Source organism: Danio aesculapii, chromosome 2, assembly GCF_903798145.1.
Source record: "Danio aesculapii chromosome 2, fDanAes4.1, whole genome shotgun sequence".
Classification (NCBI taxonomy): domain Eukaryota; kingdom Metazoa; phylum Chordata; class Actinopteri; order Cypriniformes; family Danionidae; genus Danio; species Danio aesculapii.
The window spans coordinates 9,078,187-9,095,955 of NC_079436.1; the positions used below are offsets into that span (position 1 = coordinate 9,078,187).

Below are 17,769 nucleotides of genomic sequence, written 5' to 3' on the forward strand. Positions count from 1 at the left end.
ACAGATACAAAAAAGGTAGGATCTAAATGCATTTAATGAAGAAATAATCGTGCAGATAACAGAAAAACAACAGGGCATCCAAAAATCAAAGTATCAAAAGAACAATAATAAACAAAACAAGAAACTAAGGCAAGGTACGGGAACACAACACATGAACAACATACCACACAAAAACAAACGACTCAGTAACAACAAACGGGTGCAAGGTGTATAAATAGTCCAAACAATCATTAGTGACAGGATTCAGCTGTGTGTGTAATCAGTGGAAGTGAAACCTGGTGTATGTATAGTGGAATCAAGGGATCTGTAGTTCATGACTGAATTGTAGTTCACGAGCGATCTCTGCAGTCCTCAAATCGCTAGTGAACATGACAAATCTAATCTAATCTAATGTACAATGAGAAACTGTCTGTGAGAGACTGATGTCTGTTAGAGACTAGTGATATGTGAGAGACTAGTGATGTGAGTGAATAATAACGTGTTATAAGATAACCATGTAAGGCATAGGTCTCAACACTTACTAATCATTTTTCCTGCTGTAAACTTCCTTCAAATTTACAGTCATTGCTGTTTTCTATCTGTGCTTTTTACAAAATAAAGAATTTTTGCTGAGGTGCCATGGTAATTTTGTAAAGCACCATGCTGCCTTAATTTTTTGAATAATTACAGTTTATAAATTTCTTTTTTAAATTACAGTAATTGTGATTGTGGCATGGCATGGTGGTGCAGTTGGTTGTGCTGTCGCCTCACAGCAAGAAAGTCGCTGGTTCGAGCCTCGGCTGGGTAAGTTGGAATTTGTGTGTGGATCCGCTGTGTAAACATATGCTGGATAAGTTGGCGGTTCATTCCGCTGTGGCAACCCCTGATTCATAAAGGGACTAAGCCAAAGGAAAATGAATGAATGAATGAATGAATGAATATCTAAATTAGGAAAACCTTGTTTTAAATGAAAAACTAGTAACGGATCTGGGTGGGTTCTATTCGGAAGGGCTCATGCCTTTGCTTTAATCACTTTGGAGTGTCCCTCTGAAGGGATTAGAACATAGGATGAGTCTTATGTTGAACTGAGTGCAGTTTGTAAAACCAAACAACTTCCCTGCTCAAAGAATCTTGGCGTCCATCAATTGTATTTTTTTCTTATTTTTAATTCCGGATACTTTCAGAGTAGCCAGTTTTAAGCATTTTTCACTCCAAAAAGTGTTTCGGACTAATAATGTCTGAGTGAAAGTAATGATGTGTTATAAGATAGTGATGTAAAACAAGGGCCTTCACACTGCTATTCATTTTTGAAAAGCACCGTTCTGCCTTCAAATTGTTACCAATTAATCCAATCGCTATCATAATGTGAATGAATGACTGATTCCAACTCTTTGCTTGAAAGAAAGCCATCAGTTTTGTAATAGACAAGACGGTAACACTTTAAATGAATGGCCCATTAGATAATGTTAATATATTTACTAACATGAACAAACTATTAGTAATACATTTATTACAACATTTATTCATGTTTGTTAATGTTAGATAGTGTAATTTAAGTTAAATAATGTTAGTTCGTTAACTCACAATGCATTAACTAATGTTAACATTTTAATAAAGCATTAGTTAATGTTGAACTATGATTAATAAATGCTTTACAAGATTATTCATACTTACTTAACCCTTTAACTACCTGACCAAGAAAAATTTTTGGATTGCATTCTTAATTCCTAATGTCGCTAGTTAGCACACTCGACAAAGTTTTTTAACACATCCCATAATTTCTAAAATATCAACCTCTATTAAAGGGTTGATATGTTGATGGTAAAAAGTACCAGAATGAATACAAATACTATGAAAAATCCAAAAATATGAAGTGTAAGACCAATTTATTTAAAAACATAATCAAAATAAAACATTTTTAATACTAAATCATCTTTATTTTTTGAAGTGTGCTATAAAATATTTCAAATTCTTATTTAACATGTTTTCTTGTGTTTTTTTTTTACAATAAAACCAAAATAAAGTGTAGTAATGCAACAGGATTGTGTTTGATTGTTTTTTTTTTGTAAACCAACAATGCTGTGTGTGTGTGTGTGTGTGTGTGTGTTTGTGTGTTTGTGTGTGTGTGTGTGTGTGTGTGTGTGTGTGTGTGTGCGTGTGTGTGTGTGTGTGTGTGTAATCAATTATTTGAAACAGTCATTCTTGAAATTACTTTAACAGTCATTATTTAAAACAGTCAAAACATGGTCAACCGTTAGGTAGAGCAGGCAGTCAAAGTTAATGGTTAGTAAATACTTTAACTAGCATTACGTAATGGACCATTAAAGAGTTACCGACAAGACAAAAAAGAGAAAACACTCATCTTTTTTTATCTAAAAATAACAGTGTTATAGATCACTCTGTGTGTTTAATTTGGTTTTTAGTTTAGGGTGCTTTCACACTTGGCTGGACGGCCTGGTCTGAACCCGAGCTTGACTGATTCCCCTCCCCTGCCCCAGCTGGATTGTGTTCACAAGGTGGTTTTTGGTTACGAATAATGATATGTCTGCACCATCAAACCAGCAGCTGTTTACCCAGAGTGAAATGAAGAGAAGCTTGCTATTTTGTACTTTGACATTTTAGCTTTGTCTCCAAAGAACATAATGGCACATGGTTGTCACAAACGTAGGCTATATAAGGCTCAGTCTTAGAAAAGCAAGTGACTAAACACAGTTAAAATGACATAAATACACAGTTTGACCAAATCAGACATGGGCATCAGACATCAGTTTGATTGCATTCACATTTAAAACACGCCATACAGTTCACTGGTGTGCACCCAAATTCAAAAAACAGCATTTGCATTATCCAATTCAATTCAATTCAATTCACCTTTATTTGTATAGCGCTTATACAATGTAGATTGTGTCAAAGCAGCTTCACATAAAAGGTCATAGTAAATAGGAACAGTGTAGTTCAATTTGTAGTGTTTAAGTTCAGTTCAGTTTAGTTCAGTTTATTATCCAAATGAAACTGAACTCGGATGTGAAATGAACTGGATATCTCTAAAAGTGCTGGTGTTATAGGGTGAGAGTTGGGAATGAGAGAGGATATGAGAAAGCCTAACTAAATCAAAACGTCTTTCTTATACGTTTGTTTTTTTCTTTAATGGGTTAAATTCCCAATTATATGTGATATTATTGTTAAAGTTTAAAAGGAGTCTGCAAATCAGCATCTCAATTTGAAGACGTGAGAGGAAAACTTGTTTTTGAGTTCTTCTGAGTCGCGAGACCTTTTTAATGGCGCCATCTGCTGGGATAGCTGTGCAACTAAAGCGATTGTTCGCACAAAATTAATATTTATCCACCGTGTACTCACTCCGAAGTGGTTTCAAACCTTCATGACTTTCTTTTTCGGTTTAACTAAAACATAAAGAAGGTATTTTGAAGAATATTATAAACCTGTATCCACTGACTTCCATCATTTATCGTTTATGTGTGTTTTTAGGGCATGTGACTGTGTGAGCATTTCAAGTCAGTTTAAAGTATTCAGGCATGAAATGACGTTTCTAACTTTAAGAATGATGAATTGTATTTCGATGAAGAGTGTTATTTTACATGTGATTATTAAATCTGAATAAAGATTGTATCTGATAGCTGCTTTGAAACAATAATTATTGTGAAAGTGACATACAAATAAATTGGAATTGAATAAATTGAATTGAATATTGCTAGCCTTCGAGAAATTCGTAAAGCACTGTGTATTTTATTAGCCCTACTGCTTTTCTCAATGTTTGTGATTGGTTTAATATATTGAATATAAGTGCACTTTCTTACAAAATCATCCCAATAAATCTAAAATGATGAATTCTTTCCAACTCATTTCATTTGGTGAATACTCAGTGTAGTAATATACTCTCACCGGACACTCTATTAGGTACATCTTACTTGTACCAGGTTGGACCCCCTTTTGCCTTCAGAACTGCTTTTATCCTTCGTAGGATAGCTTCAACAAGGTACTGGAAATATTCATCAGAGATTTTGGTCCATATTGACATGATAGCATCACACAGTTGCAGCAGATTTGTCGGCTGCAAATCCATGATGTGAATCTCCCGTTCCACCACATCACAAAGGCGCTTTATTGGATTGAGTCTGGTGACTGTGGAGGCCATTTGAGTTCAGTGAACTCATTATCATGTTCAAGAAACCAGTCTGAGATGATTCACACTTTATGACATGACATGTTTTATCCTGCTGGAAGTAGCCATCAGAGGATGGGTCCACTGTGGTCATAAAGGGATAGACGTGGTCAGCAACAATACTCAGGTAGGCTGTGGCGTTGACACGATGCTTAATTGGTATTAACGGGCTTAAAGTGTGCCAAAAAAATATCCCCCACACCATTACACCACCACCACTAGCCTGAACCGTTAATACAAGGTATGTTGGATCCATGCAACAAATTCTGACCCTACCATCTGAATGTCGCAGCAGAAATCCAGACTCATCAGACCAGGTAACTTTTCTCCAATCTTCTATTGTCCAATTTTGGTGAGCCTGTGTGAATTGTGACCTCAGTTTATTGTTCTTAGCTGACAGGAGTGCCACCCGGTGTTCTGTTGCTGTAGCCCATCCACCTCAAGGTTCGTTGTGTTGTTCATTCAGAGATGCTCTTCTGTATGCCTCGGTTGTAAAGAGTGGTTATTTGAGTTACTGTTGCCTGTCTATCAGCTCGAACCAGCCTGGCCATTCTCATCTAACCTCTGGCATCAACAAGACATTTGCACCCACAGAACTGCTGCTCACTGGATATTTTATCTTATTTGGACCATTCTCTGTAAACCCTAGAGATGGCTGTGTGTGAAAATCCCAGTATATTAGCAGTTTCTGAAATACTCAAACCAGCTCAACCAACAACCATGCCACATTCAAAGTCACTTAAATCACCTTTCTTCCCCATTCTGATGCTCAGTTTGAACTGCAGCATTTGAGTCGCTGCCATGGGATTGGCTGATAAAAAATTTGCGTTAACAAGCAGTTGGACAGGTGTACCTAATAAAGAGTGTATATCATACAAAAGTAAAATACCGCAGTGTCAGTTTTTTCCAGTATTGTGCAGCCCTAATTTAAAACATTTTTTAAAATACGTTATTTTGTTTTCAATGAAAAAAAGACACTCAAACAGGTTTGTGATAAGTGAAGGGTGTGTAACTGATGATAGAATGTTCAGTTTTGGGTGAACTCCATTTAACAAACCAGTATGTGAGCTTGTGTGTGTACAGGTTTATGTATGATTAGACATGGGTATAATGTAGTTGTACTCTATGAGGGTGGTTTACAGGGACACACATTAATTAAGGCCATATAATAAGCATTTTTACAGTATAAGATACACTATGTCAATGGAGCATCCCTGTTAAGTGTGTGTGTGTGTGTGTGTGTGTGTGTGTGTGTGTGTGTGTGTGTGTGTGTGTGTGTGTGTGTGTGTGTGTGTGTGTGTGTGTGTGTGTGTGCGCGTGTGTGTGTGTGTGTGTGTGTGTGTGTGTGTGTGTGTGTGTGTGTGCGTGTGTGTGTGTGTGTGTGTGTGTGTGCGTGCTAACAGCCTCACAAACACACACAAAACACATTCATACACATTCACTATACACTTAAAACAATTACTTTTGAGAAATAACAGAATTCTTTGGTTTTTGGGGGGAACAGCATAGTTGTTTTATGTTCAATCCACATAAATTTGTAGAAATTACCCCTTTATATACATTTATTCATTCATTTTCCTTCTGCTAGTCCTATTATGACTCAGAGGTCGCCACAGTGGAATGAACCGCCAACTTATCCAGCATATGTTTTACACAGTGGATACCCATCCAGCTGCAACCCAGTACTGGGAAACCTTTATGTTTATTGACCTACTAATACTATTTTTCTGTTATTCCTTTAATTTCTCTTTTCCATTGCACCTTTTAGAAATATGTTGGACAAAAAAGGGAGGAGACCATCATGCATGATTCACAGCATCTGCTTGAGGTTGCCCTACTTTTTCCACAGTGGCTCTCAACATCTCATGATGTTACTGTGTTTTTTCTTGGCTCATTGTTTTATGAATACTCTGTATACTATAAATATACCAGAATCCATCTGATCATATTTTTGTATTGATGAACTCTGTCTAAGAATGCATACTGAAACATGATTTCTGCATGTTTTATAATGGTAGATTATTAATACTTTATTAAATGGATAGTTCACCCAAACTGAAAATTATGTCATCATTTGGTCATTCTTTGCTCGATTCAAACCTTTATGAGTTTCTTTCTTTTGTTAAACACAAAAGAAGATATTTGGAAGAATGTTGTAAACCTGTAACCACTGACTTTCATGGTTTTTTTTTTTTTTTGTTTGATGGTTACAGGTTTTCAGCTTTCTTTAAAATAACATCTTTGGTGTTCAAGGTTTGAAACCACTTGAGGAAGAGTAAATGTTGAATACATTTTCATTTTTGACTGAACTATCCCTTTAAAAATAATTAACGAAAATTTAAGAAATGAAGTAAAAGTAACAGAACAATTTTTATATTTCTACTAAATAAATATCTGTGGAGAAACATGAGTTTTATTATACTTGTACAATGCTCATCACAATTGAGTACACCCCATTTTTCAAAATTAATATTTGTTAAATCCATTTTTCAGTGAATATATGCAATGTATTATGGTGCATTTAAACAAAACAGATTTATTAAACAGATATATTTATTACAATAATATTCTAGTTGTCAAACATATTTAGAAATTGAAAGATAATACAATTAAATTCAAGCAAAATATTGCAAAAAAAAAATTACAACCTCCCTACAACCAACAAAATTACAACTAAATATTTAAATTTTTTGCTTCTCTTGATTTTTCCAACTTTTTAAACTTGTATTTAATATTTTTCCATAACATATAAATTTGGGTGTACTAGTTTTTGGACCATTATTGTACGTCATTTTGTTACATAAGCTCCAGACTGACTAAACTAATGTATATGCACAAATATATTACTGTAAAGCTTCCTATTAAAAATATGAATTTAAAACAGGGGTATACTCATATACGCTGAGCACTGTACATACAAAACATCAGATTGTTTTACAAAAGTATCCTTCTAGGAATATGGACATTATTTTGTTGTTCCTATTGTTCACAATGCAAAAACGTAATGCTTAAACTTGATGATCACATAATTTTATTCTCATTTCCAGTGCAAACTTCTTAGGATTCCTAAATCAAGATGTTTCCTTTATAAGCAAATCGACTTTTAAATAATTAAGTCATTTTGAGTCAATTAAGAACACACTTCTGCCAATGGTCTAAAAATTGTCTTTTTTTTAAAATCTGACTAGGATCACATTCAATTCAACTGCTGACATAAATTTGTTTGTGGTTTTAGTGTAACTAAGTTAACAGAGCTTTTAAGGTAAATGCAACTTAAGGGGCACCTATGATAAAAAAAAAATCATCTTTTGCTAGCTGTTTGGACAGAATTGTGTGTAGCATTCAGACTTTTTTCTACTGTGGAAGTGAGCTTCCACTAGGGCTGGGCCAATAAACGATATTATATCAAATCACAATAACATTTATGTCCATAACAATGAAAAGCTCTGGACTTTTTAACTCTATATTGATATAAGAGTCAATCACACAGCAGAAATGTGCAACAATGGGAATTTAAAAGTGTGTTGATATTAGAGATGTCCACCGAAAATAGGTTATGCTATTTAATGGACCCTTTAATTTTTGTGGCTTCGGAGATTGTTGGGATACTCTTTTAAATCTAGAAGCATTAACAATATATATATATATATATATATATATATATATATATATATATATATATATATATATATATATATATATATATATATAGTTATTGTTCAATATAGAAAGGAATTAATCAAGAAAGTATTTTTGCCATATCGCCCAGCCCTAGCCTTACAGTCTTTAAAATATTTTGTGATCAACAGAAGAATGAATCTCAAATAAGTTTGGAATCAAGTCAATAACGAGTAAGTGATGGCAAATTTACAATGTTAGGGTGAACTATTGCTTTTAGATTTTTCAGGACCTGCAGGTACCCCGTAGTTAAGCATGAGGATGATGTTTAAAAACTGAAGACAGGATTTCTAAAAATGAAGGATTCATGTTTAACTTCATATGAGATGAGTGAAAGTTCATGTTGTAACCAGTCCCCATTTTAGGCATATATTGAAACGAGGGAGAACAGAATCAAGTTAGTTAGGTTTTCATTGAAGTTCTTGTGTTGTAAACGTGCTTCCTGTAGACAAATCAAGTACCAAAATAAGGATTATGTACACTGCCTTCTTTTTACTTCTTGTTTATTCTATGAAATCTCCAAATGATCATTTGAGTAGCCTAATTTTGTTATCACTCCAGTTATACCTTTAACTACACAAAGGTCATAATTCAAAGCCTAATGCTGCTACAGGAACTTTTCCAGTGTCGTTCGACTTACTTTTAAATATATTTTCTTTGCTCCACGCCCGAAGTGCGCGTCTGTTCTTCACGTCACTTGATGCGTTTCTCCCACGTCGCATGCTGAAACTAGCGAAATTGCGAATCCTACTACGGCAAACGTTAGCGGATGAATATTAACAACGTCACGCTGAAGTTGCTTAGCAACCACTCTTCAGCGTCCTGTCACGTATTAGAATTTACACACGCGAGCTCATCGTGATTGGTTTATACTTCTGCAGACTGCCGCCTCGTTATCTACGTATCTTTTTTAAGCCAATCCGCTGAGAGCCCTGTAAGAACGGCGCCTTGCGTAATTAATATTCATGAACACGCCTTTCTCGTAGTAGGATTACTAAATTCGCTACCGGGGGCGTGGCGTGGGCTTTGCCGGTTCTAGCAGCAGACACAATGAAACGAGGGGCGATGTAGGACACCACGTTGGGGCTTGAAACGCAGACACGCTGGTAGCGTATTATTTTTTACTTATTTTTTGCGTTTTTTGTCGTTAGTTTGATTTGTTTACTTTATTTTTATCATATGTAGATAGCAGAGGTCATCGCTGATGAGAAAAAGCAACGAGTTGAAAGTCTTTGGAGAACAACCGACCGGGCTCAGGAAACGAGGCACTCCGTCATAACTTTAGCTTTGTCGTTAAACGCGGTCGCGTTAAAATGTCGTTCGCCTATTCGGATTATCTGGCCGCCGAGTGTCTGGTGTCCATATCCAGCGGTCCCGTCCTCCACCGACCCACCCCGGTGTCTGGTGCGGCTCAGGCCCCTCCTCAGGGCCTTCCTGCCGGAGAGCCAGACGGGTCGAGCGAGGACAGGGAGGTGCGGGAGACGCTCCGGTTAGACGGGGCCAACATGATGACGGTGGCGGAGATCCTCACCGACCTGCACGGCAAGTTTCGCCCCATGTCGGCTTATTCCGAGAGCAGCAACTCGTCATGCGGGGAGAGCGGCTACACCACGTTGTCTGACTCCACCACCCCAACGCCGACCATGACCCCCTCTGCCACCCCTGTCCCGGGACAGTACAATAACACGTCTCAGCAGATTTGGGGAGGAGGGGGAGCGCCACGGTCCCCCACTAAGCGTCACCCCTGTACTTTCGACGGGTGTGACAGGGTGTACGGCAAATCATCCCACCTAAAAGCGCACATCAGGACCCACACAGGTAAGATGAAGCACATGGGAGGAGGGGGTGGACGCTAATGCAGCAGATATCATTACTATTCATAGACCTGTATGTTTTCAGCGTACGTGTGTCTGTTAATGAACATTTAATTATATATATATACATACAATTCTTGCCATTTAATTTGGAAATGAATAAAGTTGTTATGTAGTTTTTGTATACATTGTGTAACGCTATTTGTATAAATATACGTTCCATGTAATGGCTGTACAGTGAATAAGAATATATTATTGACAATTACAGTTTTATTAGAGTACTATAGTTAAAGTAAGTTTCATTTGTCGGCAGTTTGTTGACGGTTGTCAGGGGCGCCCGCTGTCAACTCTCGCTATAGACTCTCAATAGAGATATTAAAAGTGAATTCGCGGAAAATAATGTAATTCACATCTCGTTAGTTGGACAAAAGAGTGGAAAACTCCCAACTGTGGCCTCCGAACAAAGAAAGTTTATGAACAAAGGAAGGAGCGCGTGAGGGAGGACCGAGTATAGTAGTATAGTGACGAACCCCGTATTTGCATATGAACAGAGCTCGAGCACAGAACGCGAGTCCGCATACGCAGGCGCAGCTTCCCATTTAAACGCACTTTCTGTTATTTGACTAAAGCTAAAAGAGCTATTAAGACCGCACACCTGGCATGTCCCGTGAGCCGTTCACATACGGGCCGTTACCACTAGTTTTTGTTCTTGAATGGACTTCTAATGTGTTGACAAGGTGCTTTTTTTTAACAGAAAACAAGTGCAGAAGCTTGTACAGCAAGAAAAACTCGTACAGTAACAAAATGCAAGCACAGGTAGGTACTACGCATAGAAAGCATTAGTACAGTGTACTAGTACAGTGGCAGTGCAGTAGTTGGTACTCCTTTAATAATTAATACACTTTAATCTAGTACAGTACACTATTAAAGCACCAGAGTTACGTTTCATTCGATCATAAGTGCCCTACCGAGTGGGCTAGATGGGGTAGTCTGTCATCATAAGTGAGATAAAAGTCCAAAGTAGGAATAATTGTGTGTAGGAACAAAAAAACCCTGGTGTTCTATCTATCTATCCATCCATCCATCTCTAATTGCTTTCAGTACTTCATTGCACCATATACAAGGGTGCATCGGTATATCACTTCACAGGAAACGGAGAGGAAAAAACACCAGACATAATGCACTGTAGCAGCACTTAAAGTAGTTTGAACAAAGACAGTGCAAAGAAGTTGATGCTCCTGCAATATCAAATTTAAGTCCTAGGTGTGCAAGATATTATAATGTTACCAGTTATGATTCACATGAACGAAGTTTTATGAACAAAAAACTTTTTAATTAATTAAGATGCATGAATGAAGCTTAGAAAAAGTTAAAGTCCACCGATGTTAGTCTACGAACTGTACTGTATGATTTGTAAGACAAAATGGTGGATCTCAACAGGGGCAAATTATATTGGCACTATTATTGCTATCAGATTGACAGCACAGAACTCCCTGAAAAGGCTAATTAAAGATAATTATACATTATGCACTTTGTCTAGTGAATTTTATTGGATTATTTTGTCATTAATCTGGATATAAATGTATGGGAAGCTGTGACTGCATGTGTAGACAGAGTACATGATGTGTTCGACATTCCATTCGTTTTTTTTTTAGTACATCATCTAAATGATGTGCAACTTTTGACAAATACCAAGTGCATTAAATGAAAATTAGTTTGGTTTTAGATTATGCATTATATTTAGAACTAATTTTGTCATTGTAACAAAAGTTTAGTACTGATACTAGTATTTTATGTACAGATGAAGTCAGAAATATTAGCCCTCCTGAATTATTAGCCCTGTTTATTTTTTCCTCAGTTTCTGTTTAACAGAGAGCAGATTTTTTCAACACATTTCTAAACATAGTTTTAATAACTCATTTGTAATAACTGATTTATTTTATCTTTGCCATGATGACAGTAAATAATATTTTACTAGATATTTTTTCAAGACGCTTTTATACAACTTAAAGTGACAATTAAAGTCTTAACTAGGTCAATTAGGTTAACTAGGCAGGATAAGGTAATTAGGCAAGTTATTGTATAATGATGGTTTGTTCTGTAGACTATCGAGAGAAAAAATATAGCTTAAAAGTGCTAATAATTTTGACCTTAAAATGGTTTTTAAAAAATGAAAAACTGCATTTATTCTAGCCAATATAAAACAAGTAAGCCTTTCACCAGAAGAAAAAATATTATCAGACATACTGTGAAAATTTTCTTGCTCTGTTAAACATCATTTGGGAAATATTTAAAAAAAGAAAATAATTCAAAGGTGGGCTAATAATTCTCACTTCAACTATATATATATATATATATATATATATATATATATATATATATATATATATATATATATATATATATATATATATATTTATATATATTATAAACACAATGTCGTTCACTTTTAGCTTTTATGTTATTGTGTTCAATACATTTGAATAATAATTAATTTAAAACAACAAAAAGGTTACTTTTTTCATTCTTTAATACTGGTATCGGTAACAAAAATTTGTTACTGTGACAAAATTAGTTCTAAATAAAAATCCTAAGCTAAAATCAAACTAGTTTATATTTAATGCACTTGATTTTACTCACCCTCAAGCCATTCTCTGTGTATTTGACTTTGTTCTCTCAGACGAACACAGTAAGAGTAGTTTCAAAATGTTCAAAATTGACAAGATTGCTATACGATGGTGTGACTTGTTTTGAAGCTTTCAAAAGCTAACGAATCTGTCATAAAACAAACCCATAAGACACCAGGGGGGGTTAACGCATGTCTAACACAAATATAACAAACTTGCAATACTCATCTATTTCCAGAGCTTCCACTATGGGTGCATTTTAAGTCATGTGTCATTTGCTGTATACGTCAGTTACTAGCTGTAAGTAAGTGATTTGAGTTTATAATTTTAAAAACTAGAAATATTTTTGTTACAAAAATACATCAATCTGCTTTCTGCGTTACATATACAGTTTCACCAGATGGTTCGAATTGTTCCATTTTAAGTTTTTTTTTTTTTAGAGAGAGAGAGAGAGCGTAATAGTGTTCTGTATTAAAACAATTAAAATACTCCGTCATTGGCTTAAGTAAAATAATCTTGTTTAAATTTGAAATTAAGATTTTTTGAACTAGAAGAAGAAAAAAAAAATCTCAAATATAATTTAGGCTCAGTATTGTATTTGCTGTGATGTGACTGTTGCAAAAGTGCACATTCCAGTTTCAATGCTGAAACAATATATTGTGCAGCCCTAGTTCAAAAACAAATGTCACTACTAGGGCTGCACAATTCTGGTATTTTTATTTCTTCTTGAAATCAAGATAACAATTTTCTCATGATTCTGTAATTGTAAAATAGTTTAATATGAGTAGGCTATTATTATTGTTATTTCTGAAACACGTGGTAAAACAACAACAATAATAATATTAGGCCTATAGGTGTAGGTTTACGGTTGGTTAAAATGCTAAATCTTGTATAGACTTGGAATGATGCACTTGAATAGACTTTAAATATGTCCTGTGTGTTAATTCACAGTAAAGTGATGACATCTGAAAACAACTATTCATAAATCCTAAGTTGAATTATTATGTTTGAGATATGCTTATCATCTGTCATTGACAACATTATTAGACCATTTTTTCACTGGTAAAATGAGACATTTGTCATTATCAGATTCCCGCTTGCATTATATTCAACATTATATAGGCTAGAGTAGTTATATTCACCCAATAAACATTTAATTTTCATGCACAACACTTTTTGTTCTTTATGAAAGAAAAAACATCAAATGCTTGTCGTAATAATAAATCTAAAATGCGCTATGATCATTTAAATGATGTGCGCGCCGGTTTCACTTTTACTGCTAAGTCCGCTTATGTTGATAAAACAATGTGAAGATGACCAGTTTTACTCTTCTCTTCTGACCGTGAAAATATAATTGGCTGAATAGTAGAAAAGCTGAATTAGGGGCCGATCACACCTAATGTACTTTTACGTTCCAAAAACGTGCGGTGTGCTTTTTGTGTCGCTAGGCAACGACTGAATCAGCTCCCTATTGTGCTGCTGTTGATATTGTTATAATTTTAATATTTATTAATATTTTGATATTCAAGTTTTAAGTCATACAGCTCTGAATAACTCAAAACAATAACCACTAGTCTCTCCTGTATCTTTAAAAGTCTCTGTAGTCGTCTTGACAACACAAACTGAAAAAGCTGATTGGATAATGAAAAAGACACGACTGATGTAACACTTTTTCCGCTCGGAGCTTTTAACTGCGAGCACAGCACGCAGCGGCAAAACGTAAGGCACCAGGTGTTTAAAACGCAACGAGGCAAAACGCTCAAAAAAAAATGCGCCTCACAACGCAAAAAGCACATTTGTTGTGAACGGTGTAGGGTCGAATCGAGATTGCAATCTTTTTTCGATTAATCGTGCATTTGTGTGTTGTATTATGTCATTGGTGTGGTCTAATGAGTCGTGGATTATCTGTGTCCTTTGTCTAGGTGAGAGGCCTTTTCCATGCACTTGGCCTGAGTGTGAAAAGAAGTTCGCCCGTTCGGATGAGTTGGCAAGACATCTGCGTACCCACACCGGCGAGAAACGCTTCCTATGCCCACTCTGCGACAAACGCTTCATGCGCAGCGACCACCTCATCAAACACGCCCGCCGGCACCCCAACTTCCTCCCCTCCATGATCAACCGCAAAGGTTCGGCTCAGGGATCCACTTCCATCCAGCCTGTCGCCGCCAGCACTGCCGAGTAAAACGCCGGGACCCCCGCCTTCTGCACTGTGACCACCATCTCTATAAAAAGCCGCAGCTTGACTCGATCGCCGTGCATGATGGGAGCCTTTTAAGGCTCAGTCCTCATTTCCACAGGCCAAAAATGAAGAACTTCCCCACGTCTTCCTCCGAAACCTCTTCTCCCAACCAGTGACGACCAAAATGGGTGAAGGAGACACAAATGCTTAAGCACATTCCGAGTCGCGTGATTCAGAAATCACATGATCTTAAAATGCTTGCTTTTGGTGGAACAGAATCGTCTAAAAAATGAAAGTAAAACACTTTTTTTTTTTGGATGCATGCAGACAAAATGGCCACCAGCAGTAGCACAATGTTTTCCATGGGTAATCTCGTATCACTTGTCAGCCATGTTTTAGAACCCCAGAAAGCGTGTGTCAGTTTAAGGGAAAGTCTACCTACTCTTGTCTTTTTACAGTCGTTCCATACAGCTTACAAAATACACACAATCTTGATTCCATGCCTATTTGTATAGTCAGGAATGGCAAACCGTCTCTAGGTTTACTTGTCCAGACATGCTCTACAATACAATAACCGCATTCAGTTGCGGAATGATCGCAAAGTTTTTGTATGTTACTCTTGAATTTGTCACGCATAACACATGCAGTGACTTTATGCATTCCCAGCAAGCATTCTTTGTTTTTAAAAGATGTCTAATAGACGTCTAAACATAGTCGTCTTGGCTAAAACAAGGCTAAATTTGGGCTGTCAGTGAAAATCTAATAGACATCTAAGAATAGGCCAAAACTAGACTAGTCATCAAATAAGCAGAAATGCATGGCTACACATATATCTGTCTATTTGTTTTCGGCTATTCTTAGATGTGTATTAGATTTTCACTGAGGGCCCATGTTTAGTCTTGTTTTAGCCAAGCTGTCGACATTTAGATGTCTATTAGCCATACATTAAACACAAAATTGTTTGCTGGGTTCTTAAACCTCTTCAAATTGGCTAATCTCAAGTTCGTCAAATCCCTAAATTTGATTCTCAATTAAAATGCTGGAACTGAAATTGCCAGTGAGTTTCCTTTTGGGTAGAAACACTGCCTGTAATGCCGCTTTTCCACACCGCTTTCCCTACTGAAATGGTAATAAGTTATTTTCATCTTTAATTTACTTTTGTGCTTACGTTTTCTATTAAGTAGTATCAGCATGGCAACTGAAATAGTTTGTTTTATTATTATTATTATTAGACCGTGCATTTATTATTATTATTATGATGATATTTTTCCATTTTGAGGAACTCTTTTGTTGTAATTTTGACATGTTGGTACATGTAGCAATGTGTTTAATAGTAATGTGGATACGTGTAGATAAATATCTATGCTTGCAGCTTCAATGGTAAAGATGTTATTATATGAACTACTAGAAGTAATACACCTTATATTAGGGGTGAGAGTACACGCTTGAATAGATTAGTGCTGCTTGTGTGCGAATGTTTGCGCGTCACGATCGTATGTATGTGTGTGTGTGTATTCACGCGGGAGAGTCAATCTCTCCGAAACTGTCCCACCTGCGGACCTCTTACAACTATCTCAGAGAACAAAAAGAAAAATCAGGAAACTCAGAAAGCCTTAAAAATCTTTTGACTTGTTTTGCACCATTGTTTACTGTCGAATATATTCTCTACAGGTATGCCGTCAGGCGTCATTCTTCTCAACTAAAGAAATACACATGCAATATTGCACTTTTTTTCTTACTGGTATTGTCAACGATGCTAGTCGTCTGCTAGTGTGATGGGTTTCACTGTATAGATGCTACTGCGCAGTGCTCAACTAAACGAACACTGCGGAAGCGGATAAAGACCTGTCACGATAAATCAATACATTCGTAAATATATGCACCTTCGTTTGAGTGCTTAAACCAGTGTGAGGAAAAACGGACTTCTTTTTTTGTGGACTTCTCAATTTGATTTGTGTTTTGCTTTTGTGTATTGAAAAGTCAGATGGCATCAATGGTTCATCACAGCGTTTCTAATCATGCAATACTCTAAGCGTTTTAAAGTGACTGCTGGCAGTAGCTTGAAGTGCAATGGAGACAACTGGTAAACGTTCTCAACAAAAACTAAACTAATCGAACCAAATCCAGAATAGTATCTAAGACTGTTTGTTCTGTAGCTAATTAAATGACGTATTCCTCACAATGCTTGTATGTTTGGCCGGGTTTTTTTTTTTTGTGTGTGTGTGTCGTCTTTTTAATAGTTGTTTTCCTGTAGCGTTTCGTCTGTGGATCTGTTGACCATTGACGACATCAGTGGTACACTGTGTTGGGCTTTGTGTGTGATTCTTAACAGACTGAGACTATTGTGATCGTGTCCTTTTAAAAAGTTTTTCCACTCACAATGCCCCCTTTTAGCAGTCCGGGTTTAGCATTTGATATCCCACCCATTATACTCAACAACATTCGCAGCTAGCATTCCGGACAGCCATCACAAACTACTGGATCAAGTCTGAACTTTTTTATTATGATGTTATTATTTGTGCGTTTTGTGGTCTTTGATTTCAGCTGTTATCTTTCGTATTTGGTTTGATATACTGGAAGGTCTTGTTTCTTATGCTTTTGTATTGGTTTATGTACTGTAGATGTCTATAGTATGCAGAAAATCTAGCTGTTTCTAGATGATTTAAGACAGAACCTAGATAGCGTAAAACACCTATAGTTCCTTCTGGGGGAAAAAAATGCTGCGTTATTTGCTGTTTGAGGCATCAGATCTCTGCATGTCAAATTCAAAGTGAACTATGATGTGTGCAAGTGCGGCTGCTTTTAATTATGATGCTAGATTGAGAAAATGTAGTGACAGCTTTTCTTTTTTATTATTGCTTTCTTGCTTGGCGTACAATCTAGATCTTGTCCACCTGTTTTGACACACTAAAATGGTTATGCACTGATTGGCAGGTTGTCTGTAGTGATTACACTAAAAGGACGTGTAAATTAAAGTCTCGGTCTACAGACAAGTCTCATATCAAAGAGAACTGATGGGATTTGTCAATACGGACGCTTCAATGTTTTCTCCTCAGGTGATAAAATGTAATGCTGAAAACCTCTGTCCTTCATGAGCAGGACCTAATGTTTCGCTTTTGTTTTTCAATTTTCCTCAGTTTACTTTTATTTATTACATGCTTTGTTTTTGGTGTGCTTTAAAATATCTTCTTTTTTTTCAGTACTTATGAGACTTGATTAATAATTTGATTTGATTCGATTTGTTTACCTCCAACAGAAACAACAAAAAAACCCTCCACAGCTTTTTAAATAATAAAACTGATTAAGGATCAA

The 17,769-nt window shown here is 36.3% G+C and overlaps 1 protein-coding gene across 1 annotated transcript; it reads left to right on the top strand.

Annotated features, from left to right (window-relative positions):
* Positions 1-8,877: 8,877 nt before the first annotated feature.
* Positions 8,878-17,769, top strand: zgc:153115 (uncharacterized protein LOC768186 homolog). The gene is made up of 3 exons (XM_056472158.1): positions 8,878-8,943; positions 9,023-9,655; positions 14,201-17,769. The coding sequence occupies exons 2-3, from the start codon at positions 9,151-9,153 to the stop codon at positions 14,458-14,460; spliced, it is 765 nt and encodes a 254-aa protein (XP_056328133.1). The 5' UTR covers positions 8,878-8,943; positions 9,023-9,150; the 3' UTR covers positions 14,461-17,769.

Coding starts and splice junctions, on each gene's coding strand:
- zgc:153115 (XM_056472158.1), top strand. CDS start 9,151: ATGTCGTTCGCCTATTCGGATTATCTGGCCGCCGAGTGTCTGGTGTCC. Junction 9,656..14,200: donor GCACATCAGGACCCACACAG/GTAAGATGAAGC, acceptor TCCTTTGTCTAG/GTGAGAGGCCTTTTCCATGC.